The sequence below is a fragment of the Accipiter gentilis genome, chromosome 27 (genome assembly GCF_929443795.1).
Source record: "Accipiter gentilis chromosome 27, bAccGen1.1, whole genome shotgun sequence".
Lineage (NCBI taxonomy): Eukaryota > Metazoa > Chordata > Aves > Accipitriformes > Accipitridae > Astur > Astur gentilis.
Window position 1 is genome coordinate 6,875,963 of NC_064906.1, and position 23,245 is coordinate 6,899,207.

The window sequence follows — 23,245 nt, forward strand, 5'->3', positions numbered from 1 at the left end:
ACAATAGCGTAATTACCACCAAAGAAAACTTAGGGAAAAAGGAAAACCAAACCATTCTACGCTTTTTCTCCCACACCATTTGCACCACCCACTGCTCTTCCTCAAATACAAGTTGTCATTTTTAGTGAACTGGTTTTGATTTGGAGTAAGAGTTCAACAGCTAGTTGACAAATCAGTGCTACAGAGCTTGCATTAGCACATTTTTCAGCCTCACCTGTTTTGGACTTCAAACTCCTGACTCATTTGTTGTTTGAAATTCCTTTTCACAAGCTATGCATCTAGTGTATTTCTCACTTACTTACAGGTATTAAATAATGACTGAAAAGATGGAAAACAAACTAAACCAAACTAAAAGATCCCCAAATGAATTAGACCAGTACCCAAATGCACGTTATAATATAATACAAAATATAGATGTGGTTTTTCTCAAGATTATATTTCAGAATATAATATAATGTGTATTTGCTTTTAGAACTGGCTCAACAGGAAAATGCTGGGCTTTCCCCTTCAAAATCAATCAATCTTTTCTGAAATATGTGAATAAACATTGAGATTGTCTCAGTTCTTCCCACTCTAATTTCACCAGTGACCATGTAAGTGTGGGTTTTATTGCACACTGGAAAGTATATCATAGCTTCATGTCCTGCTCTCCTGCAGGTTACGAGAAGGATGACAAGATTTTAGCTCCCGTAATCACTTTAAACTTTAAGCCAGAGGACGCCATGGAGGCTATTAGGAAACCTGCAGCTCTCTGAAATTAATGAAAAATACAGCTGTGCAATGAGTACAGTTTTATTTCTGTGTTTAGTAGATTGGAAAAGAACCTCCTGGTAACAAAGAGAATTTCACAACTCCCCTGTGGACATCAGTAAAATTGTACCCATAAATGTTGAAAAGCTCTGTTCCAGCTGGGTAGCATGCACGAACAGCTCATAGACAACAGAAGAGACCAATCTTGATATTCAGAACGTTGGATGGATCAGACTCTCACAAGGTAGACTTCCATTTTCAAAATCTCCTAGGCTTGCTTTTATACAGAAAAAGACATTGGTTTTATATTGGTTTACTTAAAAAATAGCTTATGCTTATAGCAATCATTGTACCTGGATATAATAATAATAGTAACAATTAAAACCCTTTGTCTGTTATCTGCTTATAACTTTGGCAGACTTCTATGGTAGAGTGTTACATTGTGCTGGATGGCCTGAAGCGATGGGTGTACGTGCCTCTGTGTGTGTATATAACTATATAAAGCTGCTATAAGGGTTTGGCAGCCTCCAGGACCATGCGCTGATTTGCCTATGTTAAAATAATTCTTAAGTTTAAACTTTTTCGCTCATAGTGCTTTGGAGTAGGGACTTTAAATTAGGCTGATTGATTATTCTGCTGTCAGGTATATGCCTTTTGCATTTCCCATGAAAGCTTGAATATTCTGATGAAGCCTGTAGAAATCAATTTCCCACATTCATCGGAGGCTTGTTAAGAGTTTTGCAGCAAAATGCTTCATAGCTTCTCTGTGTACCTGGCATGCATCAATCCTGACTCGCAAGGTAATAGCGTATTTGCTCCAACTGCTCCTTCCAGCCACAGAGGACATCTCCAGCCACCATGTTTTGGGACAGGTTCTGCTCTGTGTTTGCAACACTCCCCCCAACACCCACACCCTGAGGAAGAGCAGCATGGCTGAGACTGGCAAAGGGCAGCAGGGCTGGACCTGGCATGATGCAGAGTGGAGGAACTGGGATCAGAGGCGAAATAGGAAGGAAAAACCAAAGAATCAGATAGGAGGAGGAGATGGGACGGAGGGAGAGTAGGAGCAGAGGGTCATTAACAGGGCAGATGGGAATAAGGGAACAGTCCTCAACCATGCAAGTAAGACTATTATAAGTAAAATTTGGGTGCAACAAAATTTTGGTGATCTCAATTCTGTAATTTTTGAGATGTTTGATTTTGAAACCATATACCTCTTTAGGTTTTGTAGCAACAGGCAATAGGACAGCCTAGCCATAAGCCTTACTTTTCCATAACGCGTTTGCTCCACCGTTTGAATTTTTCATTTTTTCCCTGTACTGAGGTGAAGATAAAATCTGCAGTTCTGTGTCACTTCCCTCTGCCCAAAATCTCTGTGGAGACAAATTCTTTCTCTGTCTTTTTGCCAGTAACAGTATGTCTTCCAAGAGCAAGGGAGGAGGAGACGGCAAACTTAAACTTTTCAGAAAGACTGATCTGATTAAATTGATCAATATCTCCATTTTTACGGAAGAAAATTAACTTTTTATTACATAGGATTGAAAGAATGAAAATAAATGTTTTGTCTGTATTAAGGGGCCTCTTAACCTCCAGTCTATGATCTTATGAATCCGTGATCCAGTGTAATTCAGTTCTTTCTCGGAAGTACACGAGTTACCTCCATGGAAAAATAGTTTGAAAAGAAGTTATAAAATTTTAATTTCTTGAAATGAAATTGGTCATCTGGGAATAAGGTTCCAGATTTCAGACTATACAAAAAATAAATTATTCAAATACTTACAGGGGCAGTAGTCTTATTTGATCTAGCTTAACCTTCTTTCACTGAAAACTTGCCTTCCCTAATAGCTGTCAAATGTTGAGGTTCAGCAAATATTTAATTACTCTGAGTTTGCTTTCTTTTCTATGTTTTGTGTTTACTGGATAAAAGTCTTCAATAAGGATTTGATCATATTTCTTTAAATATTTACACACACAGGAGAATGAAAAAAACTTTAATTAAAATTATATAGTTGATTAGCTTACCAGCAGCATTAAGCAACAAATCTATAGAATAAGTATTGAAATAATTATTTAAATCACTCTTTCTGCTAAAAATAAAAATGTATTTAAGCAGATCCTGCTATTCAGGGAATGACAAGAGGTGAAACTTTCAGTAACATAAAATTAGATACTTGAGATTTGGAACTGACAAAACCCCAAAGAAGTTAAAATCTGATTGGTGTGCATTCTATAGTATTACCTCCTGCAGGAGCAGTAAATTATGGCTAAACATTGTGACTTCATCAACGTTGCTAAATGTTTATGCTTTTATCGAATTCAAAATGGAAAGTTTATTTGAAAGTTGGCTCTAAAAAAAGATGGGTTTTCCCCTTAGCAAAACAGTGTGAAGAATTGCATTTGATGCTGTTGCCACTGCAGAGGGGATATTAAGTACCTTGAAAGGATATTTAATTTAATTAAATTTTATTTTATTTTATTTTATTTTATTTTATTTTATTTTATTTTATTTTATTTTAATTTTTGAATGGTGATATATATATATTAATTTATCACAGTGGGGGTGACAATTCAAAGAATTGAATCAGTGGGCCTTGGGAAGTGAATCACTTCATGGCGATTGATTGATTCTAAACTTGTAATACTATAGCAACTCTTCCTCTAATCTAGAGATTAAAATATTCACATTTTTGACCTGACAAGTTGGCAGGCAGGAATCACAAGGATACTATTTCAATGAACATGAAAGATTATGTTATGGTGTGTAAAATGAATGTGGCAGAAGAACATTGAATGATACATAACAGTTTTGTAAAGACAAGATCTTGCATACATATTCTACCAGATAAAAAATCTCAGGCAAAGGAGAAACTGCATGGCATCCTGGCACTATTTACTTCTGCAAAATAAGGAAATACTAATACTGTTACTCTGTAGCTTTAGAATTGGTCTTCCAGAAAATTTAAATTAATAATTAAATATATTACATTTTCTTTATCCTTCATTCTCAAAATTGAATCTGTTTTCTAAATTAACATCAGCAATGAATTTATCTCATGATATATTTATTAAGACCTTGAGTAACTTGTTTTCATTCATAGTCTTTATGAGGAATTATCTGTCAAATGTACATGGAAAAATGCATTTACCCAGGTCCTTAATTCAATTCAGAAATCAACTAAGGAAAGGAAATGATAAATTTTGCTTCTTTTTTACTTCTTTTTATATTCTCTTTATTTAATTAGAAAGTGCCTGAGCTAAGTTGCCGTTCTTTTCAAATACTTTCACCTGCAGCTTTTTGAAAATGAGAAATACACTTGTGCAAGATGTTTTTGTTTGATACTTCTTCTAAAACTTTTATGCAGGCTGATTCTGAGCAGGCATTTCATAAGACTTCTCTGTGTTGTTTGCATGCATACAATCTCTTAAAAAAGTCACTAAATTTTAGTTTTCTGATGTTTAATAGAACATATGCAGAAGCAAATATAAGGAGGTGGTGGATGGATTACTTATGATTTAGGGGAACATAACAGAAAGAGAGTTTCCATGCTCTTTGAGTTGCATAGAACACTCTATAATTGTATTTGCCCTCTCTTATTAGATTGGAAAGCCAAGCAATAGTCTTCGATCAATGATCCATTGAAATTATAGCCTGCTTCTCTGCACTTAGCCCCTCTTATATGCAGTTTTCATCGGTTTCTTTAAAGCTGCAAAAGTTGCTAAACTGTTCATGCTAGTGATTTAATGACAGCATTTCCATATTAGAAAAAAAAAATTAGTGATCTAATAATCCAAGTCTTTTTTTTTTTTTCTTTTTGACTGACAATATAGTAATGTTCACAGTATCACCCACATTGCTTCTTATGGGTTTGGGTAAGTTCAATATATGAGGATATTTTTATGCTATGCTGCTTATGTCCAATATCAACAGTATATACATATATTATTATCTACTTACCAGCAAAGAATGTTTTCTTAACATCATCTTCTTTTGTATTTTGTATCTGAACTAAATATCCATCTCAGTAAGCACAAGCATTTTGACATTATTCTATAACCAATCCAAAAGGAAAAACCTGACATACAATTCCGTCAACAAGATGCATACTATCTATTTCACTTTATTATTTAGAAGTGATTAGGTCACTAGTGGAACAAGTATTTGGTAAAATCGCTAGCATTTTTTAAGGCAACAAACAATTAGATTCAATATGTGGTTGGTTTTTTTTTTCCCCTTAACCTTCTTATTCATGATAATAACCCAGTTTTTCAATGGGATTGAATTCATTTAATGGTTATTATATAAGGTAGAGATAACCAGTGTATTATTCTAAAGCTAACTTTCGTGATTTTGTTAAATATAGCATTCAGAAAAGGGTGGAGTATCACCATGATTGCTCTTAAAATGAGTCACTGATCTTTCCTGAAATTTTTCTGTCACTAAACACAAGCACCATTTGTAGAATGATTAGTAGAATTACTAGCCTGGTAATGAAACAGCCAAATGCTTTACTGCTGATACTAAATATTACAATCTTGAAATGTAATTTTATGGAAAAGGTTTGTAAGGATCCACACTGGTTGCATACGAGTTATAAAAGAAAGACACTTCTTTTTACAAATCATTTCAAATTTTAACTTTTCTGAATGTATCAGCATTAGTGGATGATCTTATACAGAACATTATAAATGTCTATCATGGCCCAGATTAGCTAATTTTCTTCAGTAAGAGTTTTAAAACATTGTTTGTAGTCAGCTGTGTATTTTCTGATTCTTAAAGATTCTTCAACAGATAATTTGTCATGACAGTTTCTGTGTCAGTAGCTCTTTCCTTTATTCCTGAGAGCTTTAATTAAATCTTTTAGATGTGCTTATCACTTCTCAGCACATATTTCAGTTATATTTTATTCTGGAGACCAGAAGAGTCACCTTTTTTCTAGTTTTCAGATAGTAATGTGAAGCATTTTTATGAGATAGCTACTTTCAACAATATTTCCTAAAAGTTAAAGCTTACATTGCATACACTTTTTTTTAGGGTAACGTGTTTGTCATCCATCAGCTCCATACTTGAAAGCCTCCTGCTGTGATTTGCATTTACTGTCACTTGCAAAAAAATATCAATGTATGTTACTCATTTTTTTGTGAAAGAAGCTTCTGAGATGCTTTTAAATAATTGATTTTGTCTGCTTGCCCGCACTGGAAGCATGTTTAAAGATATTACAGCAAACAAAAAACATGGAAGAATTTTGAAGCATCGTCACATCTCTGTAGTGACCACCGTTACCAATTAAAATTCTGTGACAATTCTCACAAAACACAATCCGAGAAAATTCACCAGGGTGTGGTATCATCCCATCACAGCAGTAGCTGTGGTAAAGTTATTCTTCAATAAAACTTCTGTTTTGGTGATCACTGGCCTAAATATGAGGAAATCTGATGATCAATATTTAGATTTTGAAGAAGTACAAATTTTCAAAATTTAAGCCAGATTGTTTAGTTGACACACACAAATCAGGATTTGATGACATGTTAGTTCATTTAAGAAGCCAGTTAGTAAATATGAATGTATATTCTTTATTGCATTGTAGTTTTAAATAGACAAATGGGAATAATTCAGAAGCACAACTTTTATGTTTGAGAGCTAAATGAAAAATTAATACTTCTACCCAGACCTGAACTACCAGGAAGCTTGCTATTTGTTGCAAAGTACATGAATTCAGAATAATTAAGAAAGTACTTGATACAGTTGCAACAAAGAGACACAATAGAAGAGTGAGAATGTGGAAAGTAGTGTGAAAGTTGTACACTAATTAGAAAGTGATGTATGACCAACTGCTAGGATTTATAAGCAGAAATGCATTTTGCGGAAGGTCCTGGATACCTGTCATTTGAATGATTAATTATTTTCATAAGTACCTAGAAGATCTACTTCCATATTCTAGTGTCATGACCCCTTTTAAGGAGGAAGGCTGCAACTAAAACTGGTTCCATAAGATCTGAAAAATGAAATATCTTCTGATGGGATGATGGGAAAGTGTAGAGCTAGAGAAGCAATATTGCAAAATTTGTGCCAAATAAGCTATGATGTTGTGTGAAACTGGAGCATATATAGCAAAGTTGCAAAAGAGTTGTGATGCTTCCAGTTTCACATATTTTAATAAGGTGCAGCATTGTTGGAGTCCAATACTATTCTAATGGATTTTAATTCTTAAGTGAGAAATAGGGAAATGTTATTTTGACATTTTGTTAGGCCAGGTTCAATCTCAAAAAGGAAATAAAATTATAATAATTATCTGAATTCCTTGAATTCATCAAATTAACAAGAAAGTTAATATTGATTGCAAGGAAATATAATGGTGAAGATAGCCCGATGTCTTCCAAAGCAGAAACTGTAACTTCCTCTCACCCTTGAAGTCATAATACATGCAAAATACCACTGGGTTTTACTGGACACAGAGAAGTCACAATCTGACATATAAAAGCCTGAACTTTGTGCTCTCTTTTCCTGCACTTTGAGACATTGGTACTAATTTAATGTAAACTAGAAATCCATGCTTCTGAGTCTGAAAGTTTCTCCCTGGTCAGTAGGACTATGTGTCTTAAATGTAGCTGGAGGATGTAACAGCTGAAGCAAAAAGTCCTTCAAGTCCCAGCAGAGTGCATTTCACACTTACAATTCTTCTGATGCAAACTGAAGAAGGGGTCTGAAAAAAAAATAATCTTAATTTCAAATGTTGTTCTTTATGCTCATTAATGCTTAACAGTTATGACAGAATAATACCACACAAAGTTCCATCTAAACCGATATCCTGGTTCTGGTGGTGGACAAAAGTGGATTTGTGTAAGACTAAGAGCAAAGCAGACAGGTAGATATATGTCCCAGGAGCACAGTGCCAGATTCCAGGAAAATCAAGGTCACGGACTCCTCAGTCAGAGACGGTATCTTTTAAGCCTTATATGGAGTATTCTTCTATTAAATTGTTCAATAGCTTTCTGGATCCCTGTAAAGCTTTTGTAACAGCCTACTACAAGAGCTCTCAAGACTTAATTGTGTTCTGTTCAAAGTTATTCTTTCTTGCATCAAACCTGCCTTCTGCTGGTTTCATCTGATGCTCCCTACTTTCCATAGTGTTAGAGTTTATGACCTGTTCCTGTTCACTCCATGGTATGCATCCTGAAGTTTGTTTAGTCATCCCTCCTGTGGAACCATCCCATACATTTGTTTACATGTTTGTTGCTCTGCAAACCTTTTCCTGGTTTGTGTGATTTCCCCTCAGGTACAGTGAATATTGTATACCCCAGTATTCAAGATGGGGTCATTTTATTGGATTAATATGGTAGCATAAAAACTATTGTGTTCTCCATTTCTTTTTCAATAGTTCACATCTTTTTTTTTTTTTTTTTCTTTACTGTTCCATAGCATAGTTACATTATCTTATCACTTTTCAAATTCTGCATAATTAACAACTTTTTCGCATTCAAGGAAGAGCAACATGTTTTCCCTGAAAAAGCAATGGAGTAAATAAAAAAAACCAATTAGTTTTATAAATGGAATAATTCAGAAGCTTGCTTCTTCCAGTCCTGCCTTCAGATTATTTAGAATCTACTTGTCTCTAACTAATCAGAAGTTAGCTATTCCTGAATGACTTTTTTCTTCTTTTTTGAATATTGACAGTCTGATGATCACTTCTCACTGAATTGATTTCACTGTCACTTCACTTACCTGAAACTATCATCTTTATAGGCATATTTTTACAACCTTCATTAGTTTCTGTTCTTAATGCCATTACACTGGTGATTTTTCTATGTCACAAGGGTTTTTTATTACAATTTTTGATAGCATTTTCTGGATTTTGTGCAACAGCCCAATTTGAATGGTTCTATCCTGCTACATAAAGACTGACAGGAAATAATTATTCCAGAAACCTTCTTTGTTTGTAAATTTTCACTTTAAGATTACTAGTTATGTTGGGTTTGTTTCCTTTTCTTTTGTTATAAAACATTCTAAAAATTCTTCTTTTGTTACATTAAGTCAACAATAGAAAAATTTTAAATTCTGATTGTCCACTGGGCAGCTTGCCACCTGTCTAAAACTCACACCAAATTTATGTACAGATTTACATGGGATTTTAATCAGATGTATGAATACAGTTACTTTCCGAACTACATAGCAAAGTATATATGAAAGACTGCAATAATATATATGTATATGAAATTTTACAGTGGAATATAATAAAGGAAAAGAAGTTAAAAGGCAAGATACAAAGAAGTGAAAAAATAATCTTTGCTTCTTAACTTCTTAATTTATTCTTACAGTACAGGTATGTCTAGTAATTCACAAATAATTTAAATACTTTCTTCCTGCTCAGAAATGCTTGACATCTTTCCAGATCACTGTTTTAACGAAAAGTTAGGTAACTGTGCATGCAAGTTGTTTAGATTCTTCTGTTGGTTTTTTGAAAGACAAATTAGAAGCAGGCAAGGAATAACTCTCTTCCATATCACTGTGAGCAACTGCAATTCATCTCCATCCTTCAGAGATCCTGAATGATGATGTGTGAAATTGTTTCTTGAGCCTATTTCAAACTCCAAATACTGCACTTTTTTCTTCTATCTTTCTAGACAGAGAAACAGTAATATATTTTTTCTGTATCCATTACACAGACATATATATTTATCTACAGAAAATGATCAGGAGGATATTCATGGGCCTGTCAGCATTTGTGCTGCTTATAAGCTTGTGCTTCTTTACTATTACCTGTAAAGTATTTGTCAAAGTTACTTTTCATTGTTGTTTTCATGCTTCAGCTAAGATATGCTCCAAAATTTAGAAAATGAGTAGAAAAGAGAAGATGTAGCATTCAAAAGTTCTCATAGTTCTTAGGTTCAAAGCTAAGAAGTCTGTTAGGGCGAGGATGTTTTGGGCATATATTCTTCCCCCAGACCTACAGTCTTTTGAAGAATGCAAATGTATTCCTCTTGGAGGGACTTTCAGTGCTTCATTCTGAAGATGACACTGCCACTAAGGAACTACTTTCCCTTCCCAGTACAGTGGCACTTGTCATAAAAATTCCCAAGTGATAGTTGTGCCAAACTAAAAGACTGTAAAGTAAAAGTTGAGCTGAGATTATACATATTATTTGTGTATTGTTTCTAAATTTCTAGGCTATAAGGAGGGAAGACTTCTTACTAACACTAAAAAAACTTGTTCCATGAAATTATTTATGTATGCTCTGGACTTGTGTTAGTTTTGTAAAATAATGGATGTTAAAGATACATCAGTGTGGAGCTGTTGGTGGTGCTTACTTCACAATTTTCAGGGGGAAACAATATTTCTCACATCAGGTTTATGAATAAATGCTATGTCTTCTTATTCAGACGTAAATTAACTCATACACATACATGTATTTGTAACAAACAGCTGTCTATATTTTCATATATCATTATATTACCCTCAATTTTCTATCTAATATAACTTGAAAGAGATGAGCTGCTTACTTTACCAAAATGACATGGCCATCCATTTCAAGAATCTCACAGTGAATAGTCCTAATACTCTTCTTGCATCAGTTTATGAAGTTAATGGAATTATACTGGCACAAAATTGATCAAATTCAGCACCTACAACACAACATATGAACAGAGTTCAGAACCATATGATGAAAAGAATAGCTTTTTTGCTTTCATTTTTTGTATTTCTTAAATAGTAAAGATAATGCATCTGCCTCTGACTTCTACACATTCTATGGTGATGTCATTTACTTTCTAACAATCGTGTGGATTCTGTATCTTCCATAAAATCCTGTAAAAGCTCCTAAAACCTAAGAAATCTACCATGCAGACAATTTTCTCAACCTGCTTTTGCTATCTCTGATGCCAGTAGAACGATGCTCACTCGAAATCCCCCGCTGTGATTCGTAATTTTCAGGAACTAAAAAGAATACATTGAATCAGTTATGCCTGGTTTAACAACATAACAAAAAGCTGGATTCTGTTTCTGGTCACAGGAGAGCTTCATAGTGTGTCAGTCCAATATTCTATTAATTTTTGATGCCATAAATAGGAAGATAACCATCTTTTTATTATTATTATTGCAACAATATTTTTGAAAAGTAGAGGGTTTAAGGCATCTAAAGAATAGTATGACAGATTCAATCTTTGAAAGTAACAGAAGATTTAGAGATATGGAAAACCAAGGAATTGAAAAGTGAAAGACAGAAGGAGAATCTCAACAGTAATAAAATTAATCTATCCAGACAAAAAAGAGAAAATACAAGTTTTCTGTACTGTTACTGAAAGCAAGAATGTTTAAAATATAAGGCTTTTTCTTTCACTGAAGTTTATAAAAAAAATTGCAGAATATGTGAAATTAACCTCAACTACATATAATTTGAGCTGCTAATATTCCATCTTAATAGATAAATGCCTTTTATTATTTTTTTTTTTTTTTTACTTTTGAGAAAAAATACACAATAAAACCACAGTTGTATATGCTTCAGCTTCTGAATGGGTCAAATGGATGGATAGGTTGCTTTTCAAGGAAAGAGTCTTGGTCTCTTTGACTTGAACAGAAGAGAACTGCAAGGGGTATGAATGAGATTTACAGAATCGTGAGGGTAGTGGATAAGCTGAACATGCCACTGTTGTTGACCAAATATGAGAACTAGGTAGCACTGAAGCCAGGAGGACAGCACAAATCACAGAAGCAGCAAGTAGGCTCAGCAGTTTGTGCAGCCTTTTGTGCAGAAAGGGATGGAAGGTGGATTAGGAAACCACAGACTGGTCAGTCTCACCTTGATCCCCAGGAAGGTGATGGAACAGCTAATCCTGGGAACCATCTCCAGACATATTGAGGACAAGAAGATGACTGTAAGCAGTCAGCATAGATCTATAAAGGGGAAATTATGCCTGATCAACCTGACAGCCTTCTATAATGAAATGTCTAGCTTTGTGGATTATGGGACAGCAATGAATGTTGTTTATCTTGACATTAAGAATACTTTCAACACTGCCCCTCATAACATACTCATAGACAATCTGTTCCAGTACAGACTAAATAAATGAACAGTGAGGTGGACTGAAAATTAGCTGAACTGCTGGGCTAAAATGTTTGTGGTTAGTGAAATGAAGTGTAGCTGTAGGGCAGTCACTAGTCGTGTACCCCATGGGTCAATATTGGAGCTAGTTAAACTTCTGTTTAACTTCATTAATCACCTGGATTATGGGACAGAGTGCACCCTCAGCAAGTTTGCAGATGACACAAAACAAGGAAGAGTCGTTAATAGACCAGGTAGTTGTGCTGTCATTCAGAGTGACTTCAAGAAGATGAGAAATGGGCAGACAGTACCCTCATAAAATTCAAATGGAAATGCCAAATCCTGCCCTTGGGTAGGAACAATCTCTTGCACTAGGGCAGACTTGGGGCCGACTGGCTGAAAGCAGCTGTGCAGAAAGGGAGCTGGGGGTCCTGTTGGACAACAAGCTGACCATGAGTCAGCAATGCACCCTCAAGTCAATGAAGGCCAACAACATGAGGATGAGCACGGCCAACAGGTTGAGGGAGGTGATCCTTTCCCTCCACTCAGCACTAGTGAGACCGCATCAGGACTGTTGGGTTCAGTTCCAGGCCCACAGTATAAGAAAGACATGGACATACTGAAGGGAGTCTACAAAGGGTCACAAAAATGATTGAGGACTTCTTTGCTGTGAATCTGCCTTAAGAGATCACTCAGGCAGAGTGTATTGGCTGGTTCCAAAAGGGATTATTTGAATTGCTGGGCAACAGGTCAATAAGAGCATCCTGAAAGTACTAAGCAGGCATGTATCCCCAAACATTCCTCATACGACGGTTCGGAATGCTGGAGGAGTGCCAGAAAAATAGACAGTAGAAACACAGCTTATGTCCTGGCACTATCGCAATCAGAGACACCAAAATTAGAGTTTTCAAAGAAGTTTGTAGATAATAGGTCAACGTGTCCTGAACTGTATTGAGAATTAGGTACATTATGAATGTGATTGAGATGTGGAAAACTTCAGGCATCTTTTCTTACCCAAAAGTTCAGAAAACACATGTTATTATTTTTTCCCATTATGAAAACAGATCTACGAATTGTATTTAGCAAATACCAATTTGTTATTCTAACACATTGGTAAATAAATAAAACATTGTTACAAAAAATGGACAAGGAAAAAAAAAGGAAGAGTGCTCTATGGCTTATCTGATTGTGTTTTACCTCTTGTCTTTAACTGCTTTACTCTTTGTCTGTTTTTGTATTTGTCTGCTTTACTGTCATTTAGCGATCAGTGCTTTTCCTCTGCTGTTTGCATACTTAAGATAATTTTACTGGTCCTGAGAGCACTTGTACTATTTTATCAGACATGGTAGGCACTAAGATAATGAAACCTTCACATCACCAGATTACCATCACCATTTGTTGCTTTTCACTTCAGCTCCCAAATGATTTCCTCAGTCAAAACCTTACAAACCACAGAGCTAAAGATTAGTGCTTTGTGATATTTGAAAGCCGAGGTTCAAACTTCCAGTTAGATAATTTTCTAGCTGCATGTTACCTTTAACAGGCTTGTGAGATAGTAGCTACTATCATGTCAGAATTCGAAGCTGGGAGGAATGGAAGGGAGCAGAATAAGTAATTGTAATGTGCACATTCACATTATATCTCTCAGCCTTAGAAGTTTTAAAAGAAATGTTTTCATTGTTGCAAAGCTCCTAATCACAGCACAGCAGTGATGTACAGTATTTGTTTCCACTCCAGCCAGTTCAAGAGATATCAGACTTTAATACTGTCAAAGATGAACGGTGTTCGGGGCAATGTTCTAAGGCAGAACATGGTGTATGGCAGAACTCTCCAGTGCTTCCCAGAACTCTCATATAATTTTCATTCAATGACTATAACTAGGAGGCATAATATTGAATGATACTGCAGTATAATGAGTAGGTTTTTTCAGGAAGTAAATGGTTGATTTTGTTGAGTGTACATGGCTTTTTTCCTTATTTTGAAGAGAACTACGTTTTCAGTTTAAGTATTAGGGTAGTGCAATGTTTTCAGTGTGAAAAACACAGTACATAACAAAGAGCCTACCTGACATGAGTCTGAAGACAGCCCACTTAGTTTCAAGACAAATTTGGATGGAGAATAGGAAGTGGGTAAGGCGAGAAGGGGGAGGAAAGTTAATGTCTGCTACAGAGTTGAATACCTTTCATACCTGGAAGAAGTAAGAGGAAAGTAATGAAGATGCATGTTGAGCAACTGTTAAAAGTTAAGAATTCTGAAAGGGTAAATGGAACTAAATTGAAGCTGGCAACCATGTAATTACTGGGAAGGGAAATGATCATGCTTTTTATTGGCCTGGAGATTATGTAGGTGAAAATATTACTGTCAAAAGTCAATGTTAATGTATAAAAAAAGGACTGAGAAAAGAGCTTGTGCCAAGTGTACTTTTTTATCATTTTTTTCAGCTATTGAAAAAAAATGCCCACAAAAAGCCTTCCATGCAAATCACACCTCTTAGTACAGAAAGGAGTGTATATACTATTGATAACTTCTTCTCTGTGGGACTAAAAGAACTGTTCCTGTGTTCAGAAGTCATAAGATATTTTGTAAAGAAATATGAAACCATGTTACACAAATAAGTCTCATACTATCTAATTAGTCTTAAAATAGCCGCTTACAGTATCTACTTTCCCAGGTAGAGTTTAGATTGTTTTCTTTAACAATAAGTCATTTAGCTAAAAGTTCATGAGTTGTTTTATTCTTTTCTCTATTTTAATCTGACCCTATAAAAAAAACCCCAACCATATTGATTGTATTGTGTTGATCACTATTCAATATTTCTGACACCTCCTTTTCAATTTTTGCCTTTCAATGTATTTAAATTCTGAAGGCTTGTGATATGAATGTCAAACACAATGATTTGCAGAGAAGAATGGCAAAACCAATTTGTGTTTAGCCTTAATGTATGCTTAGCAATAGGAAAAGAGCTGAAGTATGCTTTGTATTCAAATATAAGGATATTTTCTTTTCCATTATTGTAATATGAAAAGAATTACATATTTATTGGCAGAATTACATGAGACTGATAAATAGTGATGGACGTAATAAAAAAAGCTTTTTCAAGCAAGTTGTGAAAAGTGTGCTTTTTTCTGCATTCTTTCATTGTAAACACAGATGGTATAGATATTCTAGTTCATTCCAGTAGGTTCAGAGTATTCGAAAAATCAAAACTAGAAAATCCATAAGGTTACTGTCAGTTCCCTAAAAGTCAAAATTATTTATTTCTCATGTCCATTTTGTTGAGGAGAGTGGATATATTTTTTTTCTTCCATCATGTAGTTGAAAGGAAGCATTTTCTTCAGAAAACTGATTTTATTTGGGCATGCCATAGCCTGGCATGATCAGATTCTAAAATGTTAGAATTGAAGAAAGGTGTTATTAGGCAAAGTCAACTGAGAAAAAATGTGTGATTATCTGAGAATTAAGGAAAAACAATTCAAGAAAAAACAGACCTTTTCTAAAGGTCATCTTAATTTTTATTATGTGCCAGAACAGTGAAATTGTTATGATATAAATGGGAATAATTCTTCTTTTGGAAAACCTCACTGTTAACAACACCTGAATTTATGAATGGGTGTTTCAAGGAGTCCTTCTCTGTTAGGTACCCACTGCGTAATGTTCATCCTCTACCATTCTTAAAGTCGGTGACTTACTCAAACTATGTATCTTTAGAAATAATGTCAGGTTCTGATCTGTACGACTACAGTGATTCAGTTGCAAAGTGTTGATTCTAGTTTGCAGTAGCAAAAGTTTCAGTGGTAGCTATTCTAATACACTGTACCCAGAAATGTACTATGGAAATTCATTGTGAGACAAATTTTGAAGTTAAAAGGGGATATAACTATATGGCAAACCACAAACCTTTTCTTCTAAGGAAAATCAAAAAGCATGATTTTGCATGAGTTCCAAGGAAGTAAAAGTAATTGAATGAGAAATACAGAAAAACATGACCTGGGGTCTTGTGGCTTTCAAAGGAAACACAACATTTAAAGAAAAAGTTATACTGTTTGAGAGCCCATATAGTATTTTTTTGAGAGCCCATATAGTATTTTTAGAGATTGGAATTGCATAGTGGATGAGTTTACACAGGGTCTAAGAAATTTCTGCCTTGTAAAGATATGAAATGTAATTCAATATCCATATGTTCTCTCGTGGTCTGTAACAGTCCCCTAACGCTAAATGGCAAATGTGCTTTAATTAAATCAGAAGCTGACATAAATCTGTGTTACTATAATTTGGTCAGGAACCTATAATTCCATTCAGAATATTAATTATTTTAGGCATTAATAAATGTCTAAAATTGAGCTACAGTTTATACCAGTGAAGATACTAACTCAAGCTTGTAATGATTTCCTTTCTTCATTCTGATTTGGTTTCATACCCAAGATCCCTTCCTTCCCCATCCACACTTGGAAATAAATAATGCATGATTTTTCAAATAGTACTGCGTAGCGCCACTGTCATGGGTGAGACAGTAAATGGCAAATCTTAGTGAGTCTGGACTGATTTTATTATTTATTATTATTATTAAGTGAACTCTCACCCTTTATCTTTTAAAATTAAATATTAGGATATTAATTATTTGATATAATCAGTTATGTGATCTAAACATTTCTGATGCAAGCATCTGAGAAGTTGGTGGGATTTTTTTATTTTCATTCTAATTTCATTTTCTATATCAAACTCATGAAACAGTATAAGAATCTTTTAGAAAGGCAGATAAGATAATTAACAATACTCTTTTGAGAAGAGAACTTTTTTTTTTCCATAAGGAGTCTTGAAATCAAATAGGAACCTTGGTATGCTTGAGCTAGCGTTGGAAAGTTCATCTCTTCTAGGAGACAGGTGGAATCTGTAAATACAAAAGAGAGAGGCAATGTGTCTTACAAATAATTTTCATCTTGTTTTGGGGAATCCTGAGATTCCTTAACCTTTAGGGTTTTGAGAATAAATGTCCATGAAGAAGAAAAATCTTTCAGACATCTTGGTTTCCCTCTCTTCTCCACATGTACAGGTGGACATTTATCAGTACATAGTCACCTTATATTTCTTGTTGTATTTCCTTTAACACTGCTACATTAGTCCCTTATTATTTTGCCTCTAATCTACACTCCTGAGAGATATCCACATCTGTCCTTGGAAAGTCTTCATTGATTAAAACCAACAACAACCTTGTAATGTCTCTCTGTAGCATCATTACAGCAGATTGTGTGAGGATTTAAATAAGAAGACAATAATAATTTAAGTATCATGTGTAGCTACCTTAAAATAATTCTATCTAGCTCTTCCATTTAATTAAGGTTTGGAAAAAATCCTAACTTATGTTAATACTTACTGTGCACTTGCACTGAAAAAAAGATTAATTTTAAGCAGCAATGAAGAATTTTAAAATATTCTTCAGAAAACTGCACACACAAACTATATTAATTGAGCTTTAAATTAGTGATGCTAAACAATGAAAGCAAGGAAATGCACAGTGAAGCAGGAAATGTACCATATGTTATTGTATACCTGGGCACAATGGGGACACTATCTTAATGGCTTTCTTAATGTTCCTGTTGTACTAGATATTGGTGGACATATGGTATGCTGCCTTTTTATATGCCTGTGCATTTTCATGATTTTGTTAGCCGACTTTGATAGCATTTTCTGTTTGTAGGCTGTTAGGAAAAGGGCTTTAAAATGTTTTGCTCCTTTATCTGGAGTTCAAAGCCCATGCATTTTATTTTGCTTATTCATTTGTACCCCCAACTTATTTATTTATTTATTTTTCTAGAGCAGTTACATATTACTTTTATTGTTAGGCTTTCTACAGTTTTAGTCCCTGTCTGGCAATAATTTGGAATGCAGTTGATAGAACTTCCCCATACAGAGGAGTTTTGACTCACTCTCAGTGCTGGCGAAACAGAGGGCTGAAGCAACAGCAGGAGCTGCGGAGCTGACCGGGTGTTGCACAACCAGGATGGGCACTTGTGCAATTGACTGCTTCCCTGTGTGCCCTGAGGAATGTCGGCACGCTCCGGTTGGAAGCAGACACGTTTCCCATTTCACCTGGCTCCTAGTGCCCTTCCATCACGTGGCCGAGGGACACAACAGAACAACTTCTTGCCCCATCCTTCCCTCAATGTCAGGCATTGTCAAGGCTGGCTGGTGCAGACTACCAAAGGGAAAGATTTCCCTAATTTTTTAATGGCACGAGCTCCCTAAATGTTCACATTTAAATAGGCTATTCATTACTGCCATCACATGGAATACACACGCTGAAGTCTCAAAAGTGCAGAACTGCTCAGAGGAATTATATCTTGCAAGCAGAGAAGAGCAATGGAGCCAAACCCTTTTGACATACACATGACACACTCCAGTTATTGCCTGGCAAAAATTCCCTTCCGTAAAGCAGTGATCCTAGGGGTTCTTACAGGAGGTGTTTGAAGACTGTTGTAAACCAGCATGGAAATGAAAGGAAGTTGTTGTACGTTAGCTTGTCAAAGGGCACTCTTTAAGTTTTGTAATTCATTACAGATTGGGACAAGTCTTTAAATAAGATTGTCTATATGCTATTGGTTTCTGGCAAGTATGTATGCTTTCGTTCAACATCCAAAGCTTACTGCTCTATGTATTCACATACTGGTTTTAGTAGTAGCTTATATGTGTAACTGCATTAATTTGATTATGAAATAGAAGTCAGAATGAAACTCTCTTACTGTTTTATAGATGCTGGGTAGACTAACACGACATCTAGAAACACCAGATTAAGTGTTTCTAAAATGTTTAAGTTAGACATATTAAAAACAAATAACTTGATTTGTCTTGAAAATGTACTATGTGTATTCCCAGGGGAACAAGAGGTAATTTAAGCCCATAGCCATCAGTTACAGCTAATACTTTTCATATATTTTTAGTTTATTTTCTTTAAATTTAATTTACAACTCTTTCAGTTACTAGTTTTAGGGGTTTTATTTTTGCTTTATATTAATATATTTTAGATTAGCAAAATGAATGCAAAAGGAAAGAACTATGAGTGATACTGCCTTAATATATTCACGCAAGTATTTTTAATAACAAGGAGTTGTTAGTAGAACTTATCCAAAATTTTTAATAAGGGAAAGTTATTATTGGAAATCATTAAATAAAAAATAATTAAAAAAGAAACAGCCATCTTTTTCAAAAAAAAATCCAGTGAAATTCAGTGGTGACAACTAAGTTTCTGATCAGCCTAGTCTTGTGTGTCCAATAGGGTGAAGAATTTGCCAGCTTATTGATTCTTATTGATGTAGGGCTTGGCAATCAGCTTGTATTTGGAATGCTTAGTGGACATGTTCATCAGTAGACAGGAGCATCATGGGGTCTGTGACACTGTAAGCAATCACATTGTTATGCTAGTTTAAAGGCTTTTACACTTTGGCATCTTACTTAACCCAGAGTGATTTTTGACATGTGATGCTGGGTTTTTCTAAGACATAGTTGTTTCTAAATAGTAGACAGATTAGATTCAATGTCTATGTATACTGGCATGACTAACCCAGTCACACTGCCAGGAACTGGGTTACAGCTACGAAGAAGTAACTGGAGATCACCATGTTCCACAGTTTGGTAAAAAATCTCAGGTTCCTTGACATGTTTGTTGTTCAGACATTGTTCACAAGACTTCTAGGGTCCCAGAGTCAGGATTAAACCAACAGGTTTGTGAATTCCCTTTTCTGAAAACCTATTCAAGATATATAAAAAAGACAAGAAACGCAGGAATTGCACTGTGGCTTGTGGTAGGATTTCCATGAAAGTGCAAAGATGATATGGAGAGAACGGGAGATGTATGCCCCTAATCTTAAAGCACGGGAAATTGTCAATTAACCATGGATGAGAGAAAACCTAGTAATATACAGAAATGTTTTAGATCTGCCAGGATTTAATCACTCTTACATGCAGTCTTCTTGGGTCAGTTTGTAGTGTAGCTACTTTGGGCAGTACTTAAGCTCCTAAATCTTCATAAATCTTTGTTGTTCTGTGCAGGGTTACTGTCTGTTCCCTGTGCTCTGAATTCCAGAGAGTGTAGTAGCCTGTTTCTGATGCCCAGCTTGAGTAGATGTTCTTGTTCTGCTGCACATTGTTATTGAGAATGTGATTTATCAACCCAAAATTTATAAAAGCTAATATACTTTTTGGCATGGTTGTGTTTCAATGATAATCTTGATGATGATTATGCTTTTGTAAATAATCTCTCCCTATTGCTATTTATGTAATATGAAGATATTATGCTGGACTAGTGGCTAGAATTCTGTCACATGAGGGATTTGAGATATCTTTGATCCTTTTCACTATTCTCCACTTTCCCTTCTTCCAATAAAGATTCATGAGTTATATATAAGTACTTTAAATGTATCTTGAATAGCAATAGTACTGCAGTTCAGAACTGTCAATCAATAAATAATGGCTCCTAGTCATCAAAAGTGAAGCAAGCAAGTGTAGTCTGTTTCTCACTGTTAAAGACAATTCCAAGTAATTGCTTTGAAACCCTATATTTTTTTCTTCTTTATTAAGGAGTCAGTTGAAAAAGTATCCAATGTGTTCTATAAAGTTAACAGTACTGAAGGATTTTCTCATCTAAATTCTACTGTCTCCTAGTGAAACTTTTTTCTTAGAAGAAATTTGATCTGCAATTGTTTTAAATTGGTTTTTCGGCTTAGTGTTGTGGTCACACTTTTTTAAAAATTTCATTTCAGGGTAAAGAGACAGAAGAAAGTGAACTCAGGATTTGGGACCAGACAAAGTTCCTTATATGCTGCTGGAGATTCTACAAAGACAGTGAGTGAAGATGTGGGAGATCATCAAACAGCCCAGCAGCAACAAGGCTCATAGTAAAGAGGGACAAAAGACTTACAGGGAAATTTCACTGAAGAAGTGCATGCCGGACATATATGGGAACACTGTATGCATTGTTCTTATGTATTCCAGATTTTTTTATAAGAACCAAGGAAAATATGCTAGTGTCAGTGTGTACCAACTTAGAATTTTTGTTGGCAGTTGTCTGTCCTCTTTTCCAATCATCTTAACTGATCTCTTTGAAAGCAAAAGGTGGACTTTAATTAACATGTCCCATAGTTTACCTTCGGGAAAAAATACTTTAGAATGTACATGACATAATAGAAATACATAGAGCAATGCATCTCAAATTTATCTTAATGTATAGATCACATTTTTATTTAAATTTGAGTTTATTAACTTTCCGTGTAAAAGTTGTAAGTATCACATAGGAAGTAACACGAATATATTAAGATAAACTGCAAAAGCAGATTTTGAGAATTTTAGAAAATTCATGACTTATAAAAACAACAGCAACTTTCAGCCATCAAGTCAGACACAAATTATAATGGGTTGCTGTTTGCCATATAGAGTTGTTAATGGGTATATGCAGATTCTGTTTCATAAAGATTCTGTAAACGCATTCTAATTGCTCAGCAATATGGTTTTTTTCATACCTTATATCCATATAAACTGAAAGCTTGTAAGAGAATTCTACTTGTATTTAAAGCCAACAGTGTTTCTCCTGCTACTAATATATTACATTCTCCTTCAAAGCCTGCTGCAGAGATTGTGCGATCTCCTGTTGATTTCTCTTGTAATTTTCCCAGGACCATAGAAAAAGAAACAACTATTTTCGCAACAGGTAACTGTGCTACAGAAGTCTTTGTGAAGACAGTGTGTCTATAGTTAAAATTTGCTTAGCTTCAAGTGTAGGTTGGTCAGGTTCATGAAAGCATTAAAATTTATTAATTACATAAGAATCACACTTTGCCCAGGAATTCCCTGAGCTGCAAAGGGTTGGAGGCTGGGATCAGCCAGCAGGATTTACTGGTTCCTATGGCCCTCCCGGAGCACCAGCTTTTGGCTGCGGCTGAAGATGGGATACTAAAGTAGAAGGATCTGTGTTTTGACTGCTTTCTTATGTTCACAACCTTATTTCATGTTTACAAATGCTGACCTAATCCCAGCCATTACCTCTCAGGATACACGAAGGGATACACGATGAAGGGATACTGTCTTTCTCTGTTGCCAGTAACTGATACACAAGTTCATCAACAAGGTACAGAGATACTGTGAGACAATTTATGTTTAAACATTTAAAACTCACAGGAATTGACAAAAAATAAGATTCATAATAGGTTTTTTGTGGGTTTTTTTGTTGTTTTTTTTTTTTTTTTTTTAATCCAAACATTCTCCCTTTCTTAGTTTACTGGTTCAAGGTTTTATATTTAAGCAAGAGAACTCTGGCCTTGTTCCATGATTGTGAAATCACACTGACTTTCTCTAATACTCCATCTGCTTTTCTTACGCCAGCGTCTTCATGACAGCCCAGCGTGTAACATAGCTGTATTGAAAATGTCAGTGTGCACAACAGAAATGGAAAGTGCATAATTATTGATTTTCAAACACTGTAACAGCCAAATGTGCTTCTATGGTTACACTGAAGCACTTGAAAATACAGTAATGCCACACAACAGATTACTGATAAAAGCTTGTATCATTTAGATAAGCTTTAGAGACAAGACTTTTTTTTTTTTTTTCAAAGAAGCCATTAGAAATATGGTTCTTTTAGAGATAAAGCCCTAGGGTTTCAGCAACTGGACAAAATCTCTTTAAGCTCCAGGGTCTCCTCTCAACTCACAGTAATATCCGTGGTTAAAAATCAAGTCAAATAGTTTTATGAGTTGCTGGGGAAGCTAGGATTCTGTCTTTCCCCCTCTGTATCTCCAAACATGTAAGAAAAACAAATGATGTTTAATTGGTGCTGGAGAACATTTCTGTGCTAACAGCTTGGTAGCGTAATGTGGATATTGATGGATATTAAACTAGAAGCTAGCTTCTGCTGCTCTGTCTGGCTGTACCATATAAACCTTTAGTACATGTTAACTGTATTATAATACCCAACAGGTGTGATATACCTGGCTAGCCCAAAGGTCATGGTGACAATAAAAAGATCATCAGATGATGCTAATTTTGAAATTTATAATTTCAGAATATCAATACAGTATCTTTTATTTCTCATGAGGAAATTATAATTTCTTGTGGATAGTTAATATTCAAATTTATCCCACACACTTCTTTGTAATCACTTATTGATCATAGTTTACTTTCAAGTGCTTTCTTAGTTGCGCTATTTAAGTTTTCTTGCTTGATTGTGATAGATCACACAAGATGCTTTCATTTTTCATTATTTCTCCCTATTCCCTGAGTAAGAGAAAACTCAGCTGCTTCCATTAACTATATAAAATATTTATTTCAGCAACTACATACACAAACAACTTCAGAGGTCTCTGTGAAGAAGTAAACCCATAAATTAGTCACTTGAAAGTGAGCCAAAATATGATGATACATGATTGCCCTGGCTGTAGTTGAGACTGTCAGAAAATGTTAATTTATGACCTTTTCAT

The 23,245-nt window shown here is 35.0% G+C and overlaps 1 protein-coding gene across 1 annotated transcript in view; it reads left to right on the forward strand.

Annotated features, from left to right (window-relative positions):
- CCDC102B (coiled-coil domain containing 102B) overlaps positions 1–20,626 on the forward strand; it is a 151,002-nt gene extending 130,376 nt beyond the window's left edge. Inside the window, exon 7 of the mRNA XM_049830460.1 lies at positions 20,544–20,626. Within this exon, the coding sequence (XP_049686417.1) occupies positions 20,544–20,626 (83 nt within the window). The remainder of the gene's footprint in view (positions 1–20,543) is intronic.
- Positions 20,627–23,245: the final 2,619 nt, after the last annotated feature.